The sequence below is a fragment of the Clinocottus analis genome, unplaced genomic scaffold, assembly GCF_023055335.1.
Source record: "Clinocottus analis isolate CAN_PGR_092001 unplaced genomic scaffold, fCliAna1.0.p SCAF_8, whole genome shotgun sequence".
NCBI classification, from domain to species: domain Eukaryota; kingdom Metazoa; phylum Chordata; class Actinopteri; order Perciformes; family Cottidae; genus Clinocottus; species Clinocottus analis.
The window spans coordinates 9,289,820-9,312,689 of NW_027176240.1; the positions used below are offsets into that span (position 1 = coordinate 9,289,820).

At 42.6% G+C, this 22,870-nt stretch overlaps 1 protein-coding gene across 3 annotated transcripts in view; it reads right to left on the reverse strand.

The window, feature by feature from the left end:
* Positions 1-19,427, reverse strand: part of dlg5a (discs, large homolog 5a (Drosophila)) — a 33,872-nt gene extending 14,445 nt beyond the window's left edge. For all 3 annotated transcript variants that reach the window (XM_068567547.1, XM_068567548.1, XM_068567546.1), the window contains exons 1-14: positions 18,699-19,427; positions 9,579-9,647; positions 8,375-8,549; positions 7,494-7,637; positions 6,365-6,548; positions 5,180-5,439; positions 4,586-4,898; positions 3,725-3,955; positions 3,218-3,402; positions 2,742-2,867; positions 1,662-1,794; positions 1,373-1,500; positions 1,110-1,285; positions 895-998 (exon numbers count right to left, since the gene is read on the reverse strand). In XM_068567547.1, the coding sequence (XP_068423648.1) occupies positions 895-998; positions 1,110-1,285; positions 1,373-1,500; positions 1,662-1,794; positions 2,742-2,867; positions 3,218-3,402; positions 3,725-3,955; positions 4,586-4,898; positions 5,180-5,439; positions 6,365-6,548; positions 7,494-7,637; positions 8,375-8,549; positions 9,579-9,647; positions 18,699-19,026 (2,556 nt within the window). In that variant the 5' untranslated portion in view covers positions 19,027-19,427. The remainder of the gene's footprint in view (positions 1-894; positions 999-1,109; positions 1,286-1,372; positions 1,501-1,661; positions 1,795-2,741; positions 2,868-3,217; positions 3,403-3,724; positions 3,956-4,585; positions 4,899-5,179; positions 5,440-6,364; positions 6,549-7,493; positions 7,638-8,374; positions 8,550-9,578; positions 9,648-18,698) is intronic.
* Positions 19,428-22,870: the final 3,443 nt, after the last annotated feature.

Consider the following 22,870-nt stretch of genomic DNA (forward strand, 5'->3'; position numbering starts at 1 on the left):
AGATATTAAAGAGCAAAGTGGGTAATGTATTACAACTGAGATTTATGATGAAATAAATTCAGGGAAGAACTTTCTGTTTTAATCTAGAACAAGTTGGATACATTGGAGCAAGCATCTCAGAGCTCACCTTTGAGCCATGGAGTTCAGCTACTGACATTCAACATCCCATGCATAAATTATCGCAGATTCAGCACTTTGGACTCTTTTAAAATTATTTTTTGCAAACGCAATCAAGCATTAAAGTTAAATACAACCCAATACACTAATGTGATAAACAATCACAAGGGCATGAGGAAATACGATACTCTCCCACGATTAAGATCTCTAAACGCATCATCTGTACTTAGCATTGCTAATTGTGGTTGCAGCTGAGCTGGCATATCACCTCTCTGGCTATGTGGAAGAGACTGCTGCACTGCTACAGTAAATGGTGAGCAGAGATATCACAGGGCTCTGGGATTTAAAGGTAATGAATAGGCTTCATGCTTAAATTTAAACTAGCAGGGGAGTTATGCTAATCTTAAGAGGCAAGGTCACTTTTCAAAGATATGAGATGCAGATGCATAGCTCCATTTCTGCCACTTATCTTTTCTCTTCCATTGCCTCAAGTGCAGGTATACTGCAGCTGTGTGTGTGAGGACAGCTCCACCTAGCCCTCTAGAGCTGAAAGTTTTTTGAAGAAATAATCAAAGCAGGAAACTTTCTTCCTTCTACATCACATACTCAACCTAATCCCACCGTATCTGGCTTTGGAGTGTGGATACTGCAATGGAATGAGGCCTGGATTAGAAAGCCAAAGCAACCTGTGTGAGCTGTAGTGTAGTGATGTGGAGAGAGGTAGGATTTTTTTTTAATGTAAAAGAGGATTTCAAAAAGGAGCTGAGTGAGACTCACAGCAATCAGTCTGTCTCCAACTGTGAGGGAACCTTCCCTGGCTGCTGGACTCCCCTGGACAAGTGCAGTGACAAATACGCCGCTCTCCAGACCAATACCACTGTCTGAGTCACAGAAGGGAAAATGGGGTGAAATAACACTGAAGCATTAACAGTCACAAGGCATATCAATGAGACAAGACAAAGCAAGCTTAAGAATTTAGCGCTCTAATATACCTTTGTGTCCCACAAGGTTGATGTGGATAGGAGTTACAAGCCTTCCTCCCAGAGACTTCCTTCTTCGTACCACCATGTTGATCAATCCGCCACCATTAAGCATAGCCTTGACCACCTGCTTCCTGTCCTTATTGATCAGGTCAATGTCATTGATCTTCAACAACCAATCATTCACTCTGGAAACAAGAGGACGGACTATGAGGCATTTAATAAACAGACAGTTCAGAAGGAGACACAGTATAGCTTCATGCGGTGGCTTATACCTTAACCTTCCATCCGCGATACTTCCTTTGTCCACCCTCGTAACAAATATTCCACAATCTCCTGGTAAATACGGATCGTTTACCCCCTCAGCAATATCAAACCCAAGTGCCTTCAAATCCATGTCGTCCTGTAAAGGCAATAACATAAATGTCAGTAAATTCATTCAGATCGACCGATTCATTTCAATGTCATCAAGTTTTGGCAGTCTCTAAAGCGCCATTGGCTCTCAGGAGACTGGCGTGTCACCAAATCCCTCGCACAGTAATAAGAGCTGAGCACTGCTCTTACCCTGTTTTTCTCAAACTCCACCACCTCTGTCTCCCACTCCAGGGAGTCCGTGTCGATGGCCGAGTCGTGAGAGCTGTGGGCCATTAGCTGACAGAACCGGGCCTCTTTTTCCAGCTGGCTCTCCATTTTCTCTCTTCACAGAGCAAGACAACACACACACACACCAGTCAAAGGTCAGTCACTTGAGGATGGATGGGCAGAGACAACAGAAAGAAAGAGTCACACACAGCCAACCTGCATACTGCAAACATTTTTTTTCTAATCAAAAGCACAGTGTGCGTCGTTCTGTGTAGAATACAGTCTGATTTAAAGAGGGCTTTTATGAGAAAATAACACAGAAATTTAGAAAGTATATATGTTTTGACATGTTTATGTGGGATTGGCCCTTAAACTTGTTTTTACTGGTTTAGGGAATCAAATTTATATTTACTTATAAGAACTACTAAAAGTAGAATGCACACAATGGCCAACTGTCAGTAAGATATATGGTGTCCTACTGAGGCATACCTTAAGGGTAGCTGTGACATTAAAACCCCAATCTTACTTCGCTCGTTACAGAGAATAGAGGAAGAAACTCTCAAAGTCACAGCACACTGCAGCTCCATGCGGCACCATGACTCCAAAATGGCTGTCATGTTGACTCCAGCCACCAGAGGGAGCTTTTAACATCCAATACATACACAATCAGGGCGATAGGGCCAGAGAGAATCTGTGTGTGTGTGTGTGTGTGTGTGCGTGCGTGTGCGTGCATGTGCGTGCACGTATGTGTGTGTGTGTGTCCAAAACACTGGCGCTTGTCAGGATTACACTTTTAATCTGAGCATGTGGACATACTGCCAGACAAACAACTGAGCACCATGGTGCCTCAAAGGGCAGAATATCACAGTTTACGCCCTGCCTCACACTGAGTACAACAGCTTACAGGGACAAAGACACGTTGACAGAGTAAGTTGGCTGAGTAGCGGCAGTGTCGTTTTGTGTTTCTTTAAATGCAGGAAGATATTCCTGGAATTTACTTGTATGAGTCTTTCCTTTAATTTGCACCCTAACTGAGGCTTCAGAACCATTTTGAAGACTCACTTGAGTTCTTTGAGCTCTCGCAGCGCATCGTTCTTCTGTTTCCTCATGTCATCCAGATTACGCAGGGCATCAGCCAGATCGCTGACTGCCCGGTCCCTCTCCCGCCGTAGGTTATCACATAGAGTCCTGGGGAAGGACAGGAAAGCCACGTGAGAATAAAAAGGTCACAGAGTATTGGGAGGAGCAGGAATTAGCCAGTGATTCTCTATGACTGGTTCTCAACCTTTTTTCAGCGATAAAGCGCCTCTGAAATATTTCTTCAACCGAGTACCCCTCGACTAGTGCAAAGCATTTCTGGTTGTAAAAAAGATGCAATACACAGTTGTTTAAAATATAATATATCCAATTCAGTTTATGAGTTAATTTATAAATATTAATTTATTGAATATTTATTAAAGGATTTTTTAATGGATACTCATTTTAAATATATATTTGAAAAAAAATCTCACGTACCCCCATTTGACATAGACACTGACCTTATACTCTCCCTCTCCGCCACAATTTTGTCCCTCTCCTGAAAGGCCCAGTCCCGTCGACATTTGGCCACCTCAGCCTCCTGTGTGGCCTCCTTCAGTTCCTGGGACATGGCCTCATACTGTTTCCTCAGCATCTCAATCTCCTTGGTTGCTCGTTCCATGTCCAGGGTGGCCGAGTCCTGTTTCTATGAACATGAGTGTACAGGAATCAGATCATTTCTAGTGTGCTACATGCTGCATTTCCAGTTCCAGTGTCCTAGAGTTAGCCGTGTATGCTGTGAAGTTTGTGACTTTCAAACAAGCCACAGCTCTTTTTTGAGGCCCTTCAGGTTTAAGTACATGTAATAACCTGCAGACTGTTAGGAGGGCCATCTAGTGGGCAGACAGAGGTGTGATATAAATCCACAGAAAGGCCACTGACATACTGAATTGACAGCTCTGGATGGACTGTGCTCTTTATCATGTGTCTAACCTTTGACTTTATCCTGTCAGAAAGCAGTTCGTTACCTGTCTGGCCTGGTAGTACTCTCGGAGCAACTGATCCCTTTGAACGATGGCCTCAGTCCTCTCTTTGCGGGCCACGTCCCTCTCCTCACGGACCATCTCGATGTCCTTGCAGGCCTGGCTCAGCTCTTTCTGAGCCTCGGCCTTGTCTTTCACCTCGTGACAGTACTTCTCCAGCAGCTCGTTCCTCTCGCAGATGGCCCTGTCGCGGTCCACCAGTGATGAGTTCAACTCCTGTGGGGAACAGGCGGGGGGGCAAAATGGAATCACATCACTGAGAGTCATTAATGCAAAGTGGGGAAAAAAATTGAGGGCCAATGCAGAGTGATCCAACACATCTCTTTTGAAGAAATATTCTTCAAAAAGCAGACAGTTGAGCTTAACTATTTCTGTGCTGTGTCGTCGGAGAAAATGGCCTTTGATCCACTGGCTGAAAAGTAGATGCCTGTTCTTAGTCACTAACAGATGCAGTAAAAACTCGACAGCTCTCTGAGAGGAAATAGTTCCCCCAGTAACTGTCAGTGAGACAGTAGGTCTCTTAGGTAAGCTGTGATTGATTGATGTATCCAATTTTGCAAAATAAATTACTTTCTGAAGTTCTCCCTGTTTCCAGTCTTTATGCTAAGCTAAGCTAATTGGGTGCGGTCTCCAGCAACACATTTACCGTAAATTACATTGGAATCAATCCTCCTATTTGAACTCTTAGCAAGAAAGCAAATAAACGCACGTTCGAGTCTTTCATTCAACGTGTCAACATTTTAGTAATCATGTCATTCATGAATTTCTGTTTGATGTCCTAAATATTTGATTATACATCAGTGAAGTAAAAGCTGTGTCTATTCAGTACATTCTGGATCCTCATACCTGTCTGAGTGCCTCCAGCTCTTCACTGGCCACCACTCTCTCTGATGAGGTGTTTTTCAGTCGGGCCTCGGCTGCCTCCAGTTCCGTCTGCAACTTGTCCAGTTCCTTGATCACCTGGTCCCTCTCACTCATGATGAGACGATACTCGTTGAACACGGAGTCCCTCTCCTCCTTGAACTTCTCGCAGTCCTTGGCTGCCTTCAGCTGCAAGTTCTTGTAGCGCGTCACCTCTGCCTGCAGGCGCTCCATCTCCCTCTGCAGCTCTTTGTTCTGAGCGGAGGACTTGTTCAGTTCCAGCTGCACTGAATCAAACCTGGAAAGGGCCGAGGCAGATGGTGAGCGTTTCAGTGAACAATTTTATGAGATGCTCATGTGGAATTATGTGCTGGCTGCAGCTTGAGTGTAGCTCATATCGGGCGCAGGTTGTATGTGCATGTACAGGTGCTTGGCCATCATCTCCTCTGGACTGATTCAAGCCTCTAAAACCACCACATTATTTTTCTACACATCAATATATTTTCTCTAAAATATACCAACGCTTCATTTCATCTCCCACGTGTTCTCAGTGTGTGTGCAGGTGATAAATGCTCTCACCTCCTGATTGAGGTGGAGTACTGTTGCTGGTAGTGCATGGCTGAGTCTCGCTGTTTGAGCAACGCGTCCATCTGTTTCTGCAGCCTTCGGTTCTCCTCCTCTGCCTGCTCCAGGCGACTCAGGTCTGTGTTATGGTTAGCCACCTTCTCACTGTAGCGCTTGCTCAGGGCATCATAGTCCTTCTTTACACCTTCCAGCTTGTCCATGGCAGTGTCATACAGTTTGTTTAAGACCTCTGATGAGCCCTTCTCTCTCATTACCTGGAGAGAACAACAAAAGCCACATGATATGCCATTAGAAAAATACTTATAAAAACTATACTCCAAAATGTTGAGCCATCGGATGAAATCTAACTGATCCTGTATTTGCTGTGCCCCACCTTAGCAGCAGATGGCATCAATGTGTGGGCAGGATTCTACTCTAAATCAAGCAATACCTGCTGCAACAATTACTTGTATTAATTGAGAATACATTTCAAACTGCATTCATACACATACTCTGAACAAAATGGCTGCTAAATTAACTGTTTTATGTGTAGAATGTGTCCTTCACAATGCATTATTCATTCTCTGCAAGGCTGAATGTGTTGTTACTGCAGGTCTTGCTGATTAAGCCCTCCTGATTCCTGACAGAGCTGCTGTGACCCAAGGGCTGTATTGACCTCATCCACACAGCATACACTGCATATACAGTGATCTTGTAGCGACATGGTTTGGGTCAGCGTGCCCTTTGCCCATGCCAAAGCCCTTTTCTTCTGTGCTTGCCCTTTTCAAAGTGCTCTGTATGCATTTCCCTCCGCTTGGCTGCCTTGTGCTCTTAACCACTGCACTGCTCTCATGGGTGCTGCGTTAGACAGTACCGCATCGAAGTCCAATACGGGGTCACAGCATCCTTGTGCTATTTAGAACAAAGTATGGAAATATTGGTTGATGCTCCAAAATGTATGACCTCAAAATATAGAGGTGAAAACCTCAGCACTATTATGAATATGTGATGCTGTAGCAAAAGTAATAAAAACATTTTTTTGTGAAAAAGCAGTTGATTATGTATATTGGCTGCGGCATCTGTGCCATATCGGTAAATCTCCAAAAGCAATCCCTGCCCTCATAACATCTGGGTAGCTAAAGCACATGCGTGTCTGTCTGTGTGACCGTGTGTCTCTCTGTGTGACTGTGTGTGTTGTACCTGCTGTTGCTGCAGTTGGAGTTCTGCTAACTCTTTCTGGTCCTGAATGTGCAGTCGTTTCAGCTCCTCGCAGTTCTGTTTTAGGTGGTTGTGCTCTCGGACAAGTTGGCCGTTGTCCCTCCTCAGTGTCTCCATCTCCTCCTTCAGCTGTGTCTGTTCACCCAGGACGCGGCTGTGCAGCATGCTGGGGTAAAGAAGCACACAGGAACGCATGAGGAGCGAACACACACATGTACATACAGGGAGATGCCTTGTGCATGCCCATATGCGTAAGGGAGAGACAGTTTTGATGTTACTCAGTAAACAGGGGCTTAAAATCCAGCAGGAGGATTAAGCAAGTGATACTAAACAGTTAAAACAAAACTAAACAAAAGTATTTTCAGATTTAGTCATCATATTAATGGATAGTATCCAAGACAGGGACAGTTTCCAGAGGTGTACCTATAAAGACATTTCTTAAGTGCAAACTTTTTTATTTTTTATTTTAGTTCAAGTGTGGCATACCTTGATCGATGTATCTTTGTTAGAGTCATTTCAAACAAAGCATCAATGTAACCCATATAATTTATCAAATGTCTGATTAGCAATTAATTTCATTTGATAATGCATCTTTTGCTTCCATCATGTTTGAAAATATTATTAATATTTAATCATCTAAACACTCCAACAGCTAATACACCATAAGATCAGTGTCTATGCTCCAGAAAGTTTGTCTCTGCTATGAGGCTGAATAATTTAAAATCACAAAAATGCCTCAATTTCCAAGCTTCTATAACCATTTGATTTGTAGTGCTAATGTGAAAGCCAGCTGTAGCTCCAATGGATGCTCTTTCAATTAGGTTAATTGCAAGACTAAGCCGGTATTTGGTACAATTCTAGAAAAACAATGCAATAAAATGTAATTATTTTGATGGTAAAAAGCAGCAGGTGACAGAATGTTCATCCCACGCTTCCAAGATTTGCACTATAATAATGAGCCCCGACGCACTTTCACCACTGCTTTTGAATAAAAATCTACGCAATGATGTGTATTGCACATAGACTGCATAATGCAGGTACATTTCTCAAACTGAAGGACTCGGAGTCCTTTGTCAGCAACGAGAAAATAGGTGTCACGAGAAATACTTACTGGTAGAAGTCAGCCTCTTTCACAGCCTCCTCGCACCTCTTTAGTGTTTTGGTGTGCTGGTTCTGGAGAGACTGCAGGTCTGCCATGGCTCTCATGCACTGACTTTTCAGACGCTCATAGTCATGACTGGCTTTGGAATTTGGCCTTACGGAGAAAAACAGCAAGGAATCAGCCTTGTACTATAATGTGGCTGAATACAGACCAGACAGTAGTATGTAAAAGACAACATTGACCTTCCATGTGTATGAGAAGATAAGAAGGAAATGTCTGACTAACTGTAAACAACATTTAAAAAAGGTATGCACTGATTTAAGCAACACAGCCTTTGTATCAACTGTTGCACAAGACACATCTGGTAACTAGAGAGAATAAACTTAATTAAGCAGCCAGTGTCAGTGTCATCTCACTGAAATGTAGAGTATGCATTACTCCAGACAGCAGAGAATAAGTAGATGAAGACATGGCAGCCAGCAGTAAGGACACTGACATCACAGGGACTGTGAGCACTGTGTAGGCGTCCGTGGCATCTAGCAGTGAGGGTGCAGATCGCAACCGGCTGAATGCTCATGCACTCACTCATCCCTTTAATAGTATGTCAATGAGATATGGTGGCCTTCAAGTACCGGGAAAAAGCAAACTCTCCCTTTTTTTTCTACTGATCCCCTTAAATCATACACATTGGACACCTGAAACTTCATATAAACTCCTCTGACAGCACTGCATCTAAGGTAAGAGACAATGGTCGGATCTTATGAAATTAATTAAGGCAAAAAGCATCTTGGATCACAGAGGACAGATTCATACACCTGAGCCAAATAAAAGGATAAAAAAAAAGAAAAACAACAGTAACAACAACTTGGCAGGCAAGCCAGGATTTGCACCTGCAGTCGTCGAAGGTGGTCCCGGGCGATGCCAACGCGAGACGCTTACGGAGCTCGTCCCTCTCCCTGGTCACCTGGCGAAGCTGGAACAAGATTGTGTCCAGGTTGTCACCGGATGGCCGGTTGTCGTTGATGGCCGGGGGTGGGGAGGATGCTTCACCGTTAACTGGCGAACCTGCAACAGTGAGCACATTATCAGAAGCTAGTACCATTAATCAAAACACACTGGACACAAATGCATAGGTAGGGCATAATGTACGATAGCTCAGATGCTATTGGAAACACAGATAACGTATTGAAGAGTAGTATAACAAAATGTTGCATCAATAAGAAAAAGAGTGTTGGTTTTGCTCAACACTTAAGGCTAGAACTGCCTTATATAATCTGGGAGGGGTTTTCTGTGACAATTTGTTGAAAATGTGCAAAAATCATATTGGCTTTACAAGGCTACACCATCTGTAATATCTGACATGAAAAAGAAAGGCAGAAAAATTGGATTTGGATTTGATGATGCATATCTGATACTGTCTGGTATAAGCAAAGGAAATCAGTAATTCTTTGATTCAATTTGTAGCACTCATGTTTGAACTGCCAAGGGACCCAAGTCTTTGTAAAGGAATAATAACTCCATTTATAGCAGTTGTTTTGAAGGAAACTTTCTTTACCCTGACCTTATGCACCTATAACAAGCTCTGTTCAATTATACCTGCCATGAGATTAAAAAAAAACACCTGAATAATTTTAAGAGCATAATATTAAATATAACAAGAACTTCATTTTTCACTGTGGGTCCTTTGACAAATAGACAGACTCTGGCAAAACGTTATATCTCATTAAAGAATTGTTTTTGGGGTTGTTTTCTTCATTGAAAAGAACACCCACAGCAGGAAATCTGAGGATTATGTCGATCTTTGGCTTAACATTTGGCCCTTTTGGAGGTTTATGTAACACAGCTGAGTCATTTGGACCTTTGTCAAAACTAGAGAAAGGCAATCTTGCTTTCCTTAAGGAAAGAGGAAGACATTGGGGGAGTGGCCCAATGTGGGATTTAAAAGGAAAAATAAACTTCCAAAACTAATTATTGGAGTAAACAGCATTTTACAAAAAAACAGCCAGTCTGACTTTTTTTTTAGCTCTGGAGTGATTGGAGATAGTATAGAACCAGTCTGGTGCACGCACACACACACTTAGTCGTTATACATACCAACACTACTGAGGGAGCTGCTGCTTTCTGAGTCAGAGGGCATAGTGGAGAGAACACTGTATGTCGAACCTGCCAAGAGACAAAAGGCCAAGAGATACATTTAGCTATAAAGCACAGATAGATTGATTAACCAATTATACACCAGCCTGAATGGATTGCCTGTACAATGTGGAAAGGAATGAATATTACACAGTCAGCTTCATATTCCCTGCACAGCTGTGCGATAGATTTGGTGCAGGGGTTTTACTTGGAATAATAACTTCAACGTGCCTTCTTAGCGGCTCTATATTATCACTCCAGACCACCGCCGTCATTAAACCTCCTTTCCCTCACTGTGCACTCTGCCTTGCTTTGATGTATAGTCCCTGTATGTTTCTGCAACACAGGCAGAATGTCACGGCTGAAATGGGATTTTCTCTTTTTATGTCAAGCACATAGAGAGAGAAAGAGAGAGAGAGACAGAGAGAAAATTGTTCTCTATCTGAATAGCTGTACACACTGTTAAGCTGGGGGATATTTAACACGGGTGACCACAATCCATAGGAGAGGCTATGCAGATCCCCATTATACTGCAGAGTTCCCGCTCCAAAGGGCAACAGCAACATTGACAACACTGGCAGACTTTTTCTAAAGACACATGTTAAACTTGAGTTTACTGCAAAAGACATTGTCTATTGTAACGTACATCAAACGCTCCAATTCTATCCATATTTTTCAAGAGAAGATGGGTTTTACCCTGATTTTATATTCTCACACATCTAAATTTGGTGTGTTGAGAGTCCCTTTTAGTTATCTTATCTTCTGCTGATTAATTTCTTGATTAAATTATTAACCATACAGAAAAAAAAGTTAAGACAACTTCTTCAAATATCTTATTTTATCTTGTCCAAAGCCCCAAAGTAAGAAATTTACAGAAGGAAAACTGAACAGCTTCACGTTGGAGAAGCTAGAACCAGATACATGTTTTGCATGTTGACTACTTGCCGCTGATTAAATCAATCAATCGACCAAATTTAGACTTGCATAAAAGCAGCACAGTGAGGCACAGATAATGCTAATCTAACGTGATAAACACACACACACACACACACACACACACACACACGCACATGCACACACACACACAGGGACAAAGTCTTCCTGTGTACAGGGTTTAAGAGAGCAGGGGAATGGAGGCTGGCTTTGTCAGCAGCAGGCAATAGATTGACGCCAACTGTTCTAGATCTCCATCTCTGTCCTTGCCTCCCCACTGGGTTTAGCTACAACTCTGGCTCCAGCCCTCAATGTGTGACAAGGCCAAGCCTAATTAACTATGAGCTCTGTGCGACTGAGCCACTCCATCTTAGGCCCGGCAGACAGAGGAAGGGAGAGGGGGGCAAAAGGGGAAAACAGGGGAAGGCATAGAGCAGTGGAGGACAGATGAAAGGAGATAGTCCAAAAGAGATAAGGAGGGAGGGTGTTTGAGGGACAATGAGGGAGATACCGTGGACAAAAAAACCAAACAGAAAGAGGAGCAGGCAAAAAGGCTTTTAATCCGTTGTGACATTTCCTGATGCTCAACACTTTTACTCTGCGAAGAGCTCGGAGCAAACCGCTTTGATTTCATATTGTTCCATCAGACGTGATGAGAACCACTCTGGGGCTGCAAGCATTAGTCCTCTATAATCAACACAGCTATGCAAAAGGTTCATGCTCATTTCCATGGCTGCATGGCAGAGCAAAACCTGACTCTTTGAACCTAGTATCTGAGTGACGATGTCTCACAGTAAAAGACGTGAGCCACCGAGAGGTATTATGCCATCTCGGCTGGAGGATTAAGTCTTCTTTCAGGAAAGCTCTGTGCCAGAAAAAGCTATACAATTGTAGCTTCTTGAATGTTGGATTTTGTAATTTAGAAATAAAAACACTCAGATAAATTAAAACCCTGGTAATCCCTGCCACAGAGGACACTCGCCAATCAAGAGGCAGCTATAACTCCCACAAACGGGTCAATTCCTGGACAATCCTCTGCATCTCGCAAGCTGATTTGGCTGAGAGGTTAAATATGTGCACCAAAAGTCATGGGCTGATTAGTTAACCCCCGGAAGTGCAGCAACAAATGCAGTATGGATTTGCATGTCAGATACAAGTCAGCTATCTGGCGGTCGATGGGTCAGCAGCATCAGACTTTTTCCACAGGCTTTTAATCATCGTTAGCAATTAGCACCAGCCATGATCGGGGAGGCTGATCATTTGTAAACAGGTCCACTGCATCAATAAAGCAGGCATCCATTAGGGTAGCATAGATCTGATAATCTAACGTGGGGAAATCCACTGGCCATAAAAACAGTTAGCCAAGACAGAGCACATCTGAGAAATCAGAACCAAGTCCCACATTAAAGTCTAAACAGATGGCTACATCGTGGCAGATTTCATGAGGAAAAATTAGACATAAATGGAATAATGGGGAGTGAGCATATGGACTTCCAAAAGAAAATACAAAAATTAGGGGGGGAAATATTCCAGTGGAGGACCGAAGGCAACAGTAACAAACAAAGGCCTGTCGCTGTGATCTAAATAGGTCAGGGGAGTACTCGCCCTACCTAAGGGGTTCCAGCCCCAACCCTCCCCCTCCTCCTCTTCTTCCTTCACTCTCCTTTCCCTCCCCATCATGCGATGTGCTCAGCAACCAACAGTTGCTTCAGACAACCAGATTATGTTCTCCAGCACATAAAGCAAGATGACACACGTTGCCGTGGTGAAAGTGGATGAGGGGAATAGTAAATTCTGCAGTGTGGTGAAAAAGAATAAATGAGTTGGGGAGGCTGTTGGAGGAGAGCCTTATCAAAAAGAGATTCAAAGTCTGGCGCGTGAGAATATATTATTCATCAGTTACAAAAAAAATTCTCTTATCGGACAATGTGAGCGTCTCCCAAAACATAAAACTTGTATCATTGTCAGTGCGATTGGACTATGCTGCTGCTTCAAACCGCCTTTTGTTGTACCATGTCGACAAGCCTTAAAACTATGGATTCAGAGCAGCCACGGAGTCTATTCCGAACAACATTAAAGACCACATTTTCAGGACCACTTGGTAATGGAACAGTGTTCGCCATCCAAAAATAGTACTGTGTCAGCGAGAAGCAGTGATTACATTTTTATTTTTTAAACAAGAGGCGAGCAGAGCCTAAATAGCCTTTGTGGTCAATCTCCTTTTGTCCTCAGCCTCACTGCCATTAAATTACAGAAGGGCGAATAATAGCAACACTAATAGCATGGTTGAAAACCACCCACTCATTTTACAGTGCGCTTAAGTGAGGCTGAGGGATGTGTCAGCATTAATCTAGAGAGAATCTCAGACCTCTAAATCTTGGCTGCATGGAGGACGTAGTCGGAGATAGTGAAGCACACATGCCACCTACTATATCTCTAAATCAAAACTGAGTATTTTCACAGATTCTGGAGAGATGACTGGGAATGTGGAAAGACAGAATGTTATGCAACAACGGTCCACAGCTGGAATAGATCATAGTATAGTGTATGACATGCAGGCATATAGGTATTCAAAATTGTACATAAAGTAAAATTACAAAAGTATTGGCAACATAATTAACTTAAAGCACATTTGATTTTAACTGCCGTAGTATAATATACAACAATGCATTAAGGGTCAGGGGAGAAAAAAAAATTAAAAATCGATACAGCATAGTATCGCGATATTTTGCATAGCGATATTGTATCGATACACAGAAGCCAAGTATCGATCTTTTATTTAATCAATTCTAAACGTTTTAGTCCTAGAATAATAAAATCAATTAATTTTTGTTGACTAAGTTTTCCTTAATTTGGGGTTGAAATTTTTTTTAATATATATCGCGATAATAATTGTATCGGGACTTAAGTATCGTGACGATATTGTATCCTACAATGCATCACACTCTATAAACTGATTTTGTATGTGAGATTATCTTCTGAAAAGTAACTAAACCTCTGAAATAGAATGCAAAACTTTCTCAAATCTGCAGCAAAACACAATTTATATTCCCATGTCAAATTCCCTCCCTATGATCTGGGATGTCCAGTAAGCCATGTAGCGGGTCTCTTCTGGGGCAGGCAGTGACACCAAGGGCCAAGACTCTGGGCATTGCGCCAGTGAAGGGGTAAAGGATTCATCATCTGATTTAAGGAGTCTACACTACGCATAAACATGAAGACATCCAACATGATGACTCCACAAGGCACGATTACTCCACCGCACGCACATCTGACTCACAGCTCCGTGTCTTTTGGTCAAACCCACCCACCTTTTTTTACTCATAGGTCCAAGTCTACCCTGGGGCATGTCTCAAAATAAAATCTGTTGTAACACAAATTGAAATGCAAGATGCAGATGCAGCCTTGTAGTTATTCGGGGTGAGTAAACACTCTGAGACATGAGGTGCATGAAAAACAAGGAGATGTTTAGAAAAAGACCTAAGAAAAAAGGTTGTGAGCCTTCAACTCAGCAGAGCTGTCAGAACTGCTGAGCAGCACCAAAGTCCAAAAAAAGCCCCTCGAGTGCAATCCAGCCCGGCCCATTATCAGCACACCATAATGGATTTCCTCTCTGCAAAGAGCCCTACGTCAGCATAAATGAGACATTTGGTTTTGAACAGCTTGCCTGTGCCACGGGTTGGGTCAAAAGCAAAAAAGGTGAAAGATTTCTGCAACATGTCCTCCAAATACTCTGCTACTAACTGTAGCTAGTACCAATACAAGCCAAAACGCTGCCAAAAAAGCCTGTCTGTGTGGAATAAACCCACTGCTGGAATTTGGGCACTCTTTGTGACATTCCTTTCATGTTTAATCACAGAGGAGGCGATCTTGCTTCAAACCGCATTTTCATATTATGTTGAGATAATTCAGTGATTAAACTGCACAATTATTTATTAATTTATTTTTTAAAGGCTACCAAGGGAAGGGAATCTGAAGAAAAGAGACACTGCTATTTCTGACAAGCGAATCAGATCAGATGCTGCAAATCAACCGAGCAGACAGGAACCACTTATTCAAAAGTCTAAAAAGAAAAGGAAAAAGAAGAGGAGGTGCTGAATGCAACAATTGCCAGCGTCACTATCATTGGTTGGGAATTAAGGGTGGCCTCTCCTGACCAGACATTTAGAGGACACATGCCTGCAGGTGTAGGAAGGAAAGATAAAGGAGGTAGAGAATTAAACAGATGGAGAGACAAGGCCAGCAGAGAGTGGCAGAGACAGCTAGGGCACCAAAATGGGAGGAGAGTAGAGGAGAGATATACAGAGAAGACAGCAGAACAAAAAGGCCTGCTAGAGGTGGGGGGTGGCAAGACAAGGGAAAAAAGCTGTTTATTTCCATGACTTCATAGCACTGGTAAACATTTAGAGGCTGGCATTTCCTTCTACCTTGTGGGGTAATTAGAAAGTGGAGGACCATGTGTAAATTGGTAATGAAGTCCTGTTCCACAGTACAGCCTCCTGGCTGTGCATCGTATATTCAAAGTGTAGCATAGTGTACATTAAAAGCGTGTTGTGTTACAGAACAGCAGAATTACGCAAGACCAATAACACCAAGTACTGGAGGTCAAGCCGGCATCTGAGGCCTTGACGAGATGGATTTATTGAAAAGAAATCCTATACAACTCAACTAAGGCCGCAACTTCTCTTGAAAACGTCTTGAAACCCAAGTACATTCAATTTACACTGGTAACACATTTTCACGTCAAAGTAGATGAATATGTTGCACTTGGAATTCATTAGTTTTACTGTCGATCGGCCGCTTGTTTAATCCACCGATCATTCTAGCACACTGTTACCTTGCTTACAGTCACAAGATAACTGGGCCCATTTCAACTGAAAGACTGCATTGCTGCAGATTGTAGAGACACTGAAACGTAATTAAACTCACACCGACAACTCATAAAATGCGTAATCTACTCAAGAGCACCTAAGCAGAAAAATGTTGGTTAAGTGCAGATGAGTCGATGGCTTCCTCGACACACCGAGAAGGGGAATGAAGTCAGACTAAATGCGCAAAGAGCGGTAAGGGGAAAGAGAGCGAGAGGAGTGATGAGGTGAGTGACAGTGTGCGTCACAGGGTGACAGACAGCGAGAGAAAAGAAAGAAAGTGAGGGCAGGTCCAGCCCATGGGAGATGTTTAAGAGCAGCTGTCGTGACGACAACGTCAGGGTCATAATTCAGTCTGTCTGGCCATTGTGGTTTATGGAGTGGGACAGAAACTGGTTGACAGAGAAGAGAGCCGCAGCCTCTTTCTTTCTCACTCACTCTCACACAAACACACACACACACACACACACATGCTGACCAGGCACTTTGGGCCTGCTCAACTTCTCAACAAAAGGCCTGTTGTCCCCCTCTCTCTTGCTCCCTCTTTTTTATCACCCTCCTCTGTCTCTCTGGCATGTCCCTCTCTCTGTTTAAGTGTGTGGAGAAACGAAACCACTCAGTGGGGGGGGGGGGGGGGGGAGAGAGAGAGAGACGCATAATGAGTCAGGGAAAGGCAAGAGAGAAAGTTAAAACGGGATGGACACCGGTGAGTCAGAGAAAAACTAAAAAGCATGGGAACGAGCAAACAGACCATGAGAAAATTAAGCCAAACAGACAGCAGAAGAAGAAGATTGTAGACGCTGCGTCGTCCTCCACTCTGAGTGACTTTAAATCAATGAAACAGGCCTCTGAAAAGAGTGGGGGAGGGGTGGTGTACAGGTACATCTCTACTACTACTCTAATCCTCCAGGTATAGATTCCTCCTGCACAACTCAGATTCAGGCATAAAATCAGCCGCTGGGCTTTATCTATCTATCTATATACATATCAAAATGTAATTTGGTTTAAGAGCACAGAATCATACAACTCACTTCAGTCATACTTAATGGTATGCGAAAATTAGCTTCTCTGCAGTTTAATCAGAGTTGGAGAATAAAATAAATTAAAAAAAGAGTGAGCCACATTCGCATTGATGCACAAATAATGGATGATTTGTTTGCATGTTCTCTCCAGCAAATGAGTTGGAATTTGCCAGCAAAACACTAATAATTTACAGAGCCCGAGCTTTCAACAATTGCCCATCTGTATACTTTTCCTTTGGGGTGAGGATGTTTCTTTAGAATTTGGATGATTTCATAACATGTGCGTGTTTAGAGGCTCAGCTGGCAAAGGAGGCGCATCGGAGAACAAGAGCAGGCAGGCAGCATTAGATGAGGATGAGTTGAGAGCAGGTTGCTATCAGCAAGACTCATATCTCATAACTCATCAACACTCCTGGTCTTCACACAGCCTGCGTCGTTCACAGACTCTGAAGAGTTCATCCCTCTGATCCGCGTCTACTAGCCTCTTTGTACCCAGAGGTACTCTGCGAGTGGCAAGTAAGTCTTCGGTTTCTCGCGAGTGTGGTTAAAACGCGGCCATCGCATCAGCCAAATGACTACACTACAAATATAAGGAAAACCACAACACTTCAGTCCAAACAGAAGAGGTCGAGAGTGTGGCGGGTAGTGCAGAGGCATGATAAAAGCGTGTGACACAGAGAGAGGAGAGCAGCCCCTAATCCTCTGTTGAATAACCACAGGCTGACTTGCCAGGCTCACTGCTGGTACTAACTCTAGTACTCGTCAGGTCAACGCAGGGGCCATGTGCTACAGTCTATAAAAAAAAAAAAAGTTAAAAAAAAAAAAGGTGTGAAGGTGTGTGTTGAAAAGCCCAAATCCACATTGCCACATCCAGCTGCTCACAGGTAAACAACAGAGTGTGTTTCAGATTGAGTGTTATTCCGCAGCAGTGCACTCAATACAAGGAAGTAATAAAGCTTAAGGAAGCATTAAAGATCCAGTCAGCAGAGCAGCGAGACACCGACTCAGCATTACCTGCTACAGTCCGCTTGATGGTAGTAGACAGAAGCACGCTATAACTTGGCAGCTGTAAACTGCAGATCACATGGTGTTTTTAAAATTCATAGACACATGTCTCTGAAACAAAGCTTCAAAATGACATGGTGGTTTCACATGTGGTACGTCTCAGAGAGGAGTGTTGCTCTGCATCTCCTCCCCGCTTTTGGATCTCAAGGCTCATCCTGCATGCAGGCCCTCGGGGCATGACGCTGGCTGTGAGTAAGCCACTGCCTTTAGTCAGTCACACAAAGCAAAACAGGCAAAACTCGACAAGGCTTTTACACTTGGTTTCCTTTTGTCTCTGTGCAGCAGCAACAACAACAACCAACAGAGCTGAAATGGAGGCAGTTGCTGCGAGGACAGTGCAAATCGAATGACTACGATGAATAATGGGAGAAAAATCTGGTTAAATACAAATACAAAATAGGTAGACTGGTCTCGACCATGCTTTAGGTCTGTATGCGTGCATGAGCAGGCTGTGCACACACACAGGCGCACAGGTTGATGTGGACCAACATGTCAGTGGTACAACCGTTGTCATGGAAACAGGTAATGTTCCATAACCATATCATGCCACTGATGACAAATTGGAGCTTGTGGTGTTTATCAATGAATTTATCCCGGGTTCTCCCTTAACCATGAACACATTTACCATCCCTGGCCTTCTGTAATCTCTGGGTTGCAGTGCCTGGCTTTTTTTTTTTCCTTCTTTTTTTTTGGAGGAAGGGGGTTGGGGTGCAGCAAGGCTGAGAATAATGACAAAATAGTCCTTGGCAGAAATAACCACAAGCCGTGCAATGAGCCTGCAGGTCATAGTGAATATTCAGTTTTTAAAAAGATGCAGTCTCGTGCATCCTGCTGCATCCACCAGAGCGTGTGCTGTTCCACTCAACACTACACATGTGGAAACGCTGTGGCGAGGGACGGCGTCGCTTTGCCCTTGCAACCTTCACGTGAACCTCTATTTCCATTGCATACAGATTTCGGTTAATAATAAATCAGGCTCCAACGCTTCTCTGTTGTGCAGCCATTCACGTGCAGCCATTCACACGCACGCTCACACTCACACACACGGGGCTTCTCGGGCCAGACCACCCAGCTTGTAAGCTTCTCGCGGAAGAGTGCTACGCTGAGGCCGGTGCACTCGTGTTTTTATACATTTCATTTAGCCTCCAGAGAAAGCCCGTTGAGGGAGTAGCTCCGTGTGTTCGAGTCCTTACCGGTGGAGTGGTCCACGGGTCCGCCGCCGTTGCTGCCGCCGCTGCCGCTGCTGCAGCTGCTGAACAGGGCAGCGTACAGGTCAGGGTATGCCTTCTCCAGGGCCACACACAGGTCGAGGAAATGGTCGCTCTCCTTGTTCATCAGCATCTTCAAAAGGTGGTCCACTTTCTCGGCGCTGGACGAGCAGTTCTGCTCCAGCTCGAACCTATCGAGCTGGCTCAAGGTGCCGGAAACTACGAGCAGCTCGATGACTCGGTCCGCGTCGGTTATGGACTCCAATAAGTTCTGGTGGCACTGGTCGAGCAACTCTTTGTGCTTTGGCTCCATGGCTATCCGCTGTAGTTCCCTAGCTTCCCCCAGCTAACCCGGACGGGTCTAAGTGGATGCGATATCCTTCCCCCCTGATCTAAAGTACCGAGCGACTGTTCAACTTAACTCCGGAGCCACCACGGCATTGGGTTGCACGGGAGATCTTTTTTTATAGCATATTGGAAAAGGCACAAGAAGCCATATTTGTTGCCCAGGGCTGTTGACTGCACTAAACAGCGATACATTTTTCCATCTTACTCGTGTGTGGCAAGTTCAGGTCGTCGTCTGCTTCCTCTCGGAGCCCGCTGTAGCCGAACACATTGTCCTCCTCTTGTGTATCATTTAAGGCGCCCTTTGACGACCCAACTGCTGGGAAAACTCACGTAACTCCGCCGATGAGCCACAGTTACACTGTATCCTCCGCCATGTCTGAGCAACTCAGCAGCTGCTGCCCGCTGTCAATCAACGTGCAGCTCTGTGACCATATAAGGCGAAACGGGGCGTTTTTTTCTTTAAAAAACACACCTATTTCATCAATGGGCGTACACATCACCCCCGTAGTACGTCGAATATCCCAGGCGGAAAAAAAATGAGAATGGAGAAAATTTGCATGGGAATAGAGATTTATCAGAAATATGGTGGTAAAGATGGGTAAGCTATAACATCATCCAATAAAGCAACCATGTATATTTAAAACGTTTCAATTTATATTTAAAATGTTTCCATTCTCTGCAGTGGTGGAATGTAACTTACAAATTTACTCATATTTGAGATACTTCTACAATTATATAAATATACTGTCCAATATAGTCTATAATAGTATAAGAGTCAATGGAGCACTATTTTCTGCATTATGAGTATTTTCACTTTATGTACATTTTCACATTTTCAATGCAGGACTTTTACTCGTAATGGCTTATTTATGTATTGTAGTATTTCTTCTTCTAAAGGGTCTGAATACTTCTTCCAACATGTATATCTGTTGTTATCTTTGTGTGAATATCAGTGTGATGCAACTCACTATATCGCCACAAATGTAAATAATTAAAAATAAATTAAATTATTGTTGATGAACCAAGCAATAGTGATCATTTTGTCATAATCCTTTTATTAAACACGGACACATCCAATCACCTCTTACTTATTACATCAAGTATTCTTTTAGGAAAAATGCTAATGTCTAATATAAATACAAGGCTTTTATTCAGTCCTTACATAATACTTGATGCAAGGACTGCTACAGGCTGCAACAATTTCGAGAGCTGCATTGCAACCAATTTCAGTGCACTGTATTTGTGTGTTGGATTAGAAAGAAGAGAGCAGTGAGACATATGAACAAGCAATATGTGAGGATGACAATTGAAATGTGTGTTTGAGTAGGATTTGTGAAATATAATATGATGCTGATGGATGCACTCAGCTTCCAGTCTGCGGCTGAATAAAGATTGTTGGCATAGAGGCAGGCGTCTGCAGGCATACCTCTCAAACCGTGACCTTATTCATGCATGCACTGAATCTCATTGTGACATCTACAACTCTCTCTCCCCCTTGCTCTCCCACTCTGACATGCAGGCTCCGTATAGCCTGCGGAACCATGTGCTGTCCCTTTTAGATGAAAAATTAATTACAATTCATTCATATCAAAGGGATGCAGGTCCCTATACTGACAGAGATTGGACATTTGTGTCTGTATCCTTTCTGGGGACACGCATTTGAAAAAAGAAGACAGCCTAATGCTTTATATATATATATATATATATATATATATATATATATATATATATATATATATATATATATATATAAATATATATGTATATATATATAAATTATTTTAAAAAATAAATATATATATATAAATATATAATTAGCTTATTATTTAGACAACACAGGTGCCTTTTCTAGCTGTCTGATAATTCACTGAAATTTTATAAAACAGGTCCGTTTGTCAGCCTGTATCAGGCTCGATAATAGCTTTGTGTTTTATTAAGGAGACTGTCAGCATCATTTATTCCAGTGAAATGTACTAAATCTGAATATGTTACAGATTTATTTTTAATGCTTGCCTGGATAGAGATCTAGCTGATGGAGAGCCATCTGTGCTACGAATGGCATAACTATTTCACCTCAGAACTTTACTATCCACTCACTTTTTAATCACTTTTATTTGCTGCCTCTATAATTAACAATTTCTATTTATTTTTTACACCACCTTAGAAGACTGGTCAACACACCCAAAACAAATTATGTTATACATAAGAATAATCCAAATATGACAAAGAATATGAATGAGGAAGAAATTAAGCAACAAACAACAACCTACAATTAAATATAGCCTAAATAAACAATATTTTACAGTTATTCTGTTATTTTTGAGTTACAGCTCTCAAGTTATATTCCCTGTAGTGGTACTGGGTTTCCTGTTGTAGAGATTGAGATGTTTTTGCTCAAAGCAACAGGAAAGCAACAGCATGGGCTCCAGAGAGATTCAGATCTCTATTCCAAATGCCAAAAACTGCCAGACTTGGCTCCGGGTCCATGGCTTTGTCACGCATGTAGAAAAGTGTTTGGCAGACCGTGGCCCAAAATAGTTTCATATTTGGGAAGGCCCAAAATTAATGAGTAACGGTTGCTGGGTCTCAGTTGCACCGTTGCCACGTAGGGTTAAAGTGGCCAAGCTCACCTGTGGACAGACGCAATCTGTGAAATGTTTGAAATGGGATCAACCTAATTGTTTTTAAGAAACGTTTTATCTCAAGCCATTATTTCCCTAAAATACCTTCGACCTCTAGGCATTGGTGAGAAGATTCTCAAATGATTAGATCAGCTATAATAGACATTAAATTAAGCAATTCATGATTTTTAATTAACAGTCAAATACACAGCCTGGAGCTGCATGCCAGCAACAGATGGAGGTTTCTGATCATAATGATATCAAAACTAAAATCTTGGCACAGACATGCTGAAACACTTTGAAATTACTGTATGGAGATCATAATTATGCCTAAATTATCCTCTCAAAACTGCAAAACTGATCTAATCTTCATTCAAATTCTAGTTATTGAAATCTTAGCATCTATCTTATGCCCTTAAGCCTTTTCTGGTGAACTTTAAGGGTGTGATCAAACACGACTATTCTAGCATGGCGGCTACCCAAGGATCCCTGTGGCAGTACTGCACACATGCTCGACTTGTTTAACGTGACCAAGGCAGCTTTATGGATGCCATCAATTTCGCGGGCTCCCCCTCAACTCACCTCACAGAGTTATTGATCGTAGTGCAGTTAACTCACACATGCTACTGTAGCCAGCAGAGCACAGAGCCACGTCTCTACAGTCAAGCGTGTTCGACAGCATTTTAAGTAAAGCCAACAGGGCGTAATAATCCATGGAGAGCTCCATGTACAGCCACACACCCCTCAAGGAAAGATAAATTATGTATGTGTATTGATTGAGTAGAACGATGTGCATTTAAGGGTCACCAGACTTCCATCATATTCAATGTTGGAGAATGAATGTACGTGATTATTATGTTGCCTGTTCAGATTTAGACTGAATTGTAACCATTGTTATTGATCTAATTCCCTCTTATCATGATCCATATACTTCACAGCTGAGCATATGGAACTCCGTTTGTTGCAGTTGGACTGAGACTTCACTGCCCTCTGGTGGCAAACTAAGTCTATCACCAAGCGCTGACTATAATTATAATATAATTATTATTATAATAATTGTAAGCACATTATAATTTGTTAATGTGTCATCAGATGAATATGGTTTGTATTATACCTCGGTATTCATTTGCTTGTTAACCAGTGAAGAGACATGGTGGACATTGATGTAAATTTTAGAGGGACATATGT